The 8,372-nt window shown below is 37.7% G+C and overlaps 1 protein-coding gene across 1 annotated transcript; it reads left to right on the top strand.

The window, feature by feature from the left end:
* Window positions 1–6,010: 6,010 nt before the first annotated feature.
* Window positions 6,011–8,090, top strand: LOC120477540 (DNA damage-inducible transcript 4-like protein). The gene is made up of 3 exons (XM_039669187.2): window positions 6,011–6,148; window positions 6,453–6,569; window positions 7,521–8,090. Exons 2-3 carry the CDS (start codon window positions 6,482–6,484, stop codon window positions 8,018–8,020), a joined length of 588 nt encoding a protein of 195 aa, XP_039525121.1. The 5' UTR covers window positions 6,011–6,148; window positions 6,453–6,481; the 3' UTR covers window positions 8,021–8,090.
* The last annotated feature ends 282 nt before the right edge of the window (window positions 8,091–8,372 follow it).

The following is an 8,372-nucleotide window of genomic DNA, read 5'->3' as shown; positions in this document are numbered from 1 at the left end:
TAAACGTATCGTTCCTGTATTTTAAGGTGTTGCGGTTGTGATAACGCGTCATAGGTCACATGATAACATCAACGTGGCAGATGTCCGGTTCGCATTCATACTCAACGAGATTTGGCTATAAAGTACCTACTCTTTTAGCGCTCAATGAGTAAGTACTTATTGAAATTAAGTACCTACTCATTGAGTATGCGGGTTGGAACGCACCCAGAGTGTTGCACATGTGCATTTTAAAAAAAAAATTAGAGAGGGCGAGTCTTCTCTAAAATTCGGAAAGATCCTCCGCTATACCTTTAAAATAAAAAGACTGTTATCAGTCGTTGGTGTGGAGGCATAGTTATATTTAACGTTATCTTTATAGTTATCGTGTTTGATGTGAACGGGCCTTAAGGGTTCTCCTTTTCTACAATGGAGGATTTCCTCTCAGCTTCCGACAGGCTTCGCGATGCGAATGCAACAGTCTGTTCTGTTCCCTCCTCTGTGACTTGTGTGAGGACCACTCCCAAGCCATAGAGTTTGGTAAATGCCTCACTTCGCTCTGGGAGTTTTCCGAACTCCCTGAAAACTGCAGTTGTCAAGCCCCTCCTGAAAAAGAGCAATCTGGATAAGACCATCTTGAGCAATTACAGACCGATCTCAAATCTTCCTTTCATAGGCAAGATCATTGAAAAGGCTGTCTTCAATCAGCTGAACAAATTCTTAAGCTCAAATGGATACTTTGACAATTTTCAATCTGGTTTCCGATCGCATCACAGCACAGAGACAGCGCTCATAAAGATAATAAACGATATTCGCTTAAATACTGATACAGGCAAATTATCCGTGTTGGTACTACTCGACCTCAGTGCTGCATTTGACACTGTCGATCACAACATACTTCTTGACAGGCTGGAAAACTGGGTGGGGCTTTCTGAAATAGTCTTAAAATGGTTCAGGTCATACTTAGAAGGGAGAGGTTATTATGTGAGTATAGGGGACCATAAGTCTGAGTGGACATCCATGACTTGCGGAGTCCCTCAGGGCTCGATTCTTGCACCACTCCTATTCAACCTGTATATGCTCCCAATGAGCCAAATAATGAGAAAGAACCAAATCGCTTACCATAGCTATGCAGACGACACACAGCTCTACTTAGCCCTATCGCCTAACGACTACAGCCCCATTGACTCCCTGTGCAAATGCATTGATGAAGTAAATAGTTGGATGTGCCAAAACTTTCTTCAGTTAAACAAGGACAAAACTGAAGTCATTGTGTTTGGAAACAAAGATGAAGTTCTCAAGGCATACCTCGACACTAGGGATCTAACAACTAAAAATCAAGTCAGGAATCTTGGCGTGTCTCTAGAGTCAGACCTTAGTTTCAATAGTCATGTCAAAGCTATAACTAAATCAGCATACTATCATCTGAAAATTTTTTCAAGAATTAGATGCTTCCTTTCCAGTCAAGACTTAGAGAAACTTGTGCATGCTTTCATCACCAGCAGGGTGGATTACTGTAATGGCCTCCTCACTGGCCTTCCTAAAAAGACCATAAGACAGTTGCAGCTCATACAGAACGCTGCTGCCAGGATTCTGAGCAGGACCAGAAAATATGAACACATCACACCAGTCCTTAGGTCTTTACACTGGCTCCCAGTTAAATTTAGGATTGATTTTAAAGTATTATTACTGGTATATAAATCATTCAATGGGTTAGGACCTCAATATATTGCAGATATGCTCACTGAATATAAACCCAACAGATCGCTCAGATCACTAGGATCACATCAGCTAGAAATACCAAGGGTTCACTCCAAGCATGGAGAGTCTGCTTTTAGCTATTATGCCAGCCGCAGCTGGAACCAGCTTCCAGAAGAGATCAGGTGTGCTCCTACAGTAGTCACATTCAAATCCAGACTCAAAACACATCTGTTTAGCTGTGCATTTACTGAATGAGCACTGTACAGCTTTAACTGCTTTAATACTGCTTTAATACTGCTCTGACTGGAAGAGATTTTGATGGAGAGCGGGAGAGTTTTCACTCCGATGAGGCGAGTGAAGAAGTAAATTACTTATACTGCTGAGAGTATAAGTAGTCGCTGAGAGCGTCATTAAGGGTAATGGCAGCAGAAACGGGTCTTATAATAATAAGGGTCTTATCATGCGAAACGATCGGTTATTTCAAAGCTTATTCCAAAAATGTAACTTTTCTAAGGACAAATGCTAGCCTAGCTCTATTCTGTGAGGAACGTTTGTAACGTCACGTAATACGTAATTACGTTCAAAAGGTCACGGGCGACGTAGCCGGAAGTACAGAATCAAAATCGTCCGACATCGTTGTTTTTCCTTTTAATTCCTTTTTTGTAAACGGCGTTTGAGTTAGTTTTCACGTTCAACCTATGCGTTCAACTTGTAAACACTCTGACTCTGTACTTCTGGCTACGTCGCCCGTGACCTTTTGAACGTAATTACGTACTACGTGACGTTGCAAACGCGCCTCACAGAATGGAGAAAGGCTAGCATTTGTCCTTAGAAAAGTTACATTTTTGGAATAAGCATTGAAATAACCGATCGTTTCGCATGATAAGACACTTATTCATCGTCTGGTGTCGTTTAAAGACATTTGAAGCTGCATCTGAAACTGTTATTAACACTATCTTTTGGACCTGAACCATCCGGTTCCCATTGAAGTCCATTATATGGAGAAAAATCCTGGAATGTTTTCATCAAAAACCTAAATTTCTTTTCGACTGAGGAAAGAAAGACATGGACATCTTGGATGACATGGGGGTGAGTAAATTATCAGCAAAAGTTTTTTCAAAAGTGAACTAATCCTTTAATGTTAGACAGAACGGTCAGAGACAAATTGAGTTGTGAGGAGAACCAGATGAGGTGTCTTGGTGAGTGAGTTTATAGATATATATACAGTACACGTTTGCTAAAAATATACACTGTGCTCACAATATTGATAGATTATTACCATCATATCAGGCCAGCAGACATGAGTGTTTAGGGTATACTATTAAATGTTCTGATCCAATCTGACTTGTACTGCTCATACACTGTTCCTTCGCTGGCCAGAGGAGAACTGGCCCTGACTGGGCCTGGTTTCTCCCAAGGTTTTTTTTTTCTCCATTCTGTAACCTGATGGAGTTTTGGTTCCTTGCCACTGTTGTTGCCTTGGCTTTTGGCTTGCTAGTTGGACACGTTTAATATTGAACAATATTATTGATCTGCCTCACTTGAGGTGGACATTGACGCAATTGTCTTCTAGAAACAAACTTTTTGTATTATTTTCATGTTATTACTGTGAAGCTGCTTTGAAACAATCTGTATTGTAAAAAGCGCTATATAACTAAAGGTCACTTGACTTGACTTAATGTATAAAAACTATACTCGAGTATATTTGTATACTAAAACATACTCAAGTAAATTTTTCACCTGGGTTATAACATAAACAAAATTAAAGATTTGAATATTTAAACAATCTGAGTAATTTTGTTTTTCAATTACAAGTTGCCTCTATTTAGGGTATGACTACATCACACTATTTGATGCCCATGTTGAACTCCGTCAAATCGCCAGGTTAATAATCCTTCGATCTGAAGTGAATGCTAGACACGACCGCATTCATATCGAAGCTGATGCGGAAGAGAAATCCCGTCTTTTCACCTGCACAAACCGCTATCAGGAACTTATGCATACCCCCATTAGATAGAGCCAGTAATCATCAGCCAGTTTGCAGATGATACCATTTTCATGAAGAAGCTAACTGAGGTCCCAAAAATTTTACAAATAATTAACACCTTCTCTAAAGCCTCTGGTTTGAAAATGAATTTGAACAAGTGTGAATTAATGCCAATTCATCAATGCTAACTGAGGCCTATAACATCCCTATAAAATCAAAAGCCAAGTACTTAGGAATGCTTATTTCAAAATATTCTGTTGAAAATGAAAATATGAATGTGTGGAAAGTATTAGATAGATATTAGTGAGGAAAGTATTAGATATTAGATGGCTTTATTGAAAAGATATAAGATATAAGCTTATTAGGTAGAGTATTTTTGACAAAGATGGAAAGCATTTCAAGATTAATCTATTCTGCATATACAATAGCTAATTCAAACAGAGCCATTAAAAAAATTAATCAGGTCAACTTTGGTTACATCTGGAGAAAGAAAACCCATTACATCAGAAGAGTAGAGATGACAAAAGACTGATGGAGGGTTACAAGCCATTGATTTTGATGGAACCCTGAAAATTAACTGGTTGAAATCCTTTTTAAACCACAATAATTTTTGGTTTCATATTCCCAGAGAATTGTTTAAGAAATTAGAAGGTATAGAATTTTTACTAAATTGTGATTTCACCGTTCAACGTCTGCCGATAAAATTATCCAAATTTCATCAACGGGTTTTGTTATACTGGAAGATTTTTTATAATCATAACTTTACACCCCACAATACACCATTATGGAACAATAGATATATTATGGTCAGGAATAAATCAATGTTTGAAAAGATTTGGATGGAGAAAGGTATTTGCTGTGTCCCATTTAATTGACAGCAATAGTGGAATTATATCATATGAGCATTTTGTGTTAAATATAATCTCATTTGCAATCGGGCAAGTTTTGAATCTATTACTAAAGCCATCCCTAAAGCTGTTGGATGTTAAATTAAAGAAATCTGTCTCTTTAATCCCACATCATCCAGTACTGTCAGTTGAAGGCCGTGATTTTAAAGGAAGCCAACTTTCAAACAAAACTGTTAGAAATAAATTCAACCACATTTCTTATCCTTTATTAGTGTGTAGAAACTCAATTCCACATTCTTTCTCAAAAGATAGCATTCACAGACTTAGGGCTGAGTATTTAAAATTCCCGTTACCCCCCAAAGTTAAAGATGTACATTTAAAAATTTTAAATGGCATATATCCATCGAGTGAATATTTGCGACTTAGATTTGGATTTGACTCAAATAAATGTTTATTTTGTGATGATATTGAAACCACGTCCCTGTGAAATCAAAATTGAACCTATTTACTTTGTTAGCGCATATTACTAGTCTTGTGGTGAACAATTAATCCGTGCAAGTAAAAATATATTTAAAAAATGTTTTACCTTGGTAATCTTTAATCAAAATCTGAAAAGTTACTTCCGGTCTGGAACGGTTTCTTTTTCTGATGACGTAGGTTTCACAGTTTGGGTGGGGAAACGCTTAACCACTCCCCCCAAACCGTTAGTTTGCTATGAGCGAGAGATGGAGAGGAGGAGCGCTAGAGTAAAACCCTGCCCTCTGTTCAATATTCCGTTTCACTTGGAAATACGTCACAGCACTGGAGAAAAATCGTTTGCAACTTCCGGTTCACATGGACTTTAATACTAATATCCTTATGCTGGGAAAAATTTTTGTACACAAATCGAAATTCCTAAAGGTGAAACCAAGTTCTATGCAGTTCATGAATTTGTTTCATTTACAAAAGCCCTCAAAGTCATAAAAGAGAAAAATGCAATTAGTCTTTTATCTGTCATAGAAGATTTAACAAAAAAAACTTGTATTTTATTTATTTATTTTTATTTATTTATATTAAGTTTGAATTCGTACGAATTGGTCGTGAGATAGGGTAGTTTATTTCATGCACCTGTTCTGTATTTGTTTGTCTAATGTAAAGAATTGTTACTATTGCCTTACTGTTTGTACATGAATAATTGTTCAAATAATAAATAAATAAATAAATAAAACTGCACACCGCACCCAGGCGCGAAAGATAAGCACTGTCCTTTTTCTTGTTATGGAAACCTATGGACTCGATCTAGTGTAAGATCTAATGCCACTCAGCAATTGGGTAAAACGCTGGCAACATGTAGCAAATCACAATCGTCGAAACAAACAGTTGTGGATCTCAAGTGCCTAAAGCGCGAACTGGTTGCTTGGTAGAAGAGTAAGTACGTTCCACAAAGCGTGCGCTGATTGGTCTGTGATGTTTGATAAGCACGTGGGTATAGAGAAGCTATAAATACTTCTTCAGCTTGAGCTGAGCTAGCGGCTTCTCTCATTGTTATTTAGTCTGTGTTCACGTGAATGTTGACGGAGATGTGTGTATTCTTTGTGCTCATGAAATACATTTTTGTGTGAATAATTTATTGTGAAATTTTATCCGTTTTACAAGGGTAAGTATCTTTTATATTTACGTGTTTTATGTCCCTGGTTAGTGATACTCTGGTATTGCACCCATTTGAATGACTGCAACAACAAAAATTGTGAGTGATTGCAGCTAGCTTTGCTATAGCCTATACTTCAACGTTATTAATATTTGTGTTGTAAATCTCGAACTGTGTAAGCTTAACGAGACGATAAAAGAGAGCAATACATTTGCTCTAATATAATTTAGGCATCAGGCTAACGTTACTGAATTGAAGTTTTGCATCGTTCTGTCTGGTGTGCAGCATTTAATCCAGAATATTTCTTATTCAGCACTTTATACAACTTAAAGGATTTACACAATGGTTGCAACAAGCACATTAAACAGAAACTCGGAATGCCTCTCTGAGTTTGCTGTTCGAGGATATGACCTGACTTGCATCGATCATGGTAAGAGATCATATTTTTTCCCATGTATGTTTATAATCTGTAATTTGTGGAGCGTTAACATGGTTTTCAAGCAATTCTACTGGATTTGAGCGCTTGACTTGTTTACGGCGCTCAGTGCGCTGATGGTGCAGAGCTGCAGCGGTGATGTCATATCAACAACGATGAGGTCATTCTGTTATCAGATCTTCTTTGTGCCCACGACTTTAGATTAAAGTAGTAATCGGGATTTTTCTTAACCGTTACTGCCTAAATTAGCTATTGAAAATTGGATATATTACAGCATCATTTTAGTCTTGCTAAAATTACGACCACCATTTTCCGAAACACCAAAACGTTTTAAATTGTTAAATGAATTTATTAAAGCATTTAGCTTAGTTCCGTTTCACTTGATGTTTTCAGATGTTTTGAGCTTGAATTTAGGTGTAGTAAAATGTATCAATTTATGACCAATGTCTGATAACTGGCTCAGAAGTTATTCTGTAAAAAATAAATAAATAAATAAATAAATAAAATAGAAATAGTTGTCAAATTAAGATTGTATGTCTAAGTTACTTTAGTAGTTAAGATTGTATGTACTTAATTACTTAACTATTATTTATTATAATACGTTATACATTATGGCTGTTCAGTTTGAAGTTTGCTAAAAAAGTATTTTAAATGTGGGGTTAGGTTAGTCTTCTATTATAGGAAAGTGTTCCAAGAAATGTTTTTAAGGGCTCTTTAAAGTGCTCTTTAAGGGTTTAAATAATTTTTGTAATCAAGATGCAAGGTGCAAGATGGTAAATGTTATCTGAACATAGGTGGAACCAAGAATCTATGATATCCAATCTGATCAAAACCAATAAATTAATAATAATATATATGTTCCAAATATATCATGCATCATTCAGTCTAACTTCATGTTTCTCTCTCTCTCTCTCTCTCTCTCTCTCTCTCTCTCTTTCTCTCCAGAAATGGAATTTTGGGAACGGTGTTTGGCAGAGACTTACCTGGGTGCAGAAGTGTGTGAGGAACAGACATGTCAGCAGCTCGCCCGGCTGCTTGAGGGCTGTTTGTCTAGGGCCAAAGCCAGCAAGCTGAAATGTGCCCATGTGCTGGTTCCAGAGACTCTCACCCTGCGGGTGGCACGGGACATGCTCAGGTTGGCAGCAGGGGAGCCGTGTGGGTTGCGGGGCTGTGTGCTGGATGTGCATCTTGAGCTGGAAGAGCAGCTGCACCGCTGTGAGAGACTCGAGCGACTTGCTTGCGACGCAAGTGTGGTGCCAACTTTTGAATTGACGTTGGTTTTCAAACAGGATGGTGGTGGCTGGCCGAGTCTCAGGGATTTTTTGCGCATCGGTGCGTGTTTCCCACCTGGCACCCACCGTGCACTTAAGCTTCGCCCTGGGTTTAGGCTTATTAAGAAAAAACTGTACTCCTCAGCAGCTGGAACTATAGTTGAGGAGTGCTAAGATGGTTGTGGGAAGGGCTGGAGTTTAAATATACAATTGAATGCGACTACGTTATGAATGTAAGAGTCTGCTGGGGAAGCAAAACTCAAGCTTTTGTAAGCTTTTCTTAATCAATAATAGAAGAGTTTGTGTTTGGTGTGTTTGTTTTTTGGCACAAAATGGCATCGAACTAAATTTAGAATTGATTGTTTATAGGTATTTGCTGTAGTTTTTGAAAGCATCATGGATTGTGTTTAATATTGGCCTTGACCTTGTGCCAGCTTCATCTAAAATGGTCATAATTATGTTCAAATGAAGGGTTCACGAAGTGTTTCCTTTTATATATCACACATGAATTCATTCATCATTAGAT

The sequence above is a fragment of the Pimephales promelas genome, chromosome 1, assembly GCF_988280905.1.
Source record: "Pimephales promelas chromosome 1, fPimPro1.hap1.1, whole genome shotgun sequence".
In the NCBI taxonomy this organism is placed as follows: Eukaryota; Metazoa; Chordata; class Actinopteri; order Cypriniformes; family Leuciscidae; genus Pimephales; species Pimephales promelas.
The sequence above is the reverse complement of the archived record's forward strand: the minus strand, read 5'-3'. Positions and strand labels throughout refer to the sequence as shown.

Coding starts and splice junctions, on each gene's coding strand:
- LOC120477540 (XM_039669187.2), top strand. CDS start 6,482: ATGGTTGCAACAAGCACATTAAACAGAAACTCGGAATGCCTCTCTGAG. Junction 6,570..7,520: donor CCTGACTTGCATCGATCATG/GTAAGAGATCAT, acceptor CTTTCTCTCCAG/AAATGGAATTTTGGGAACGG.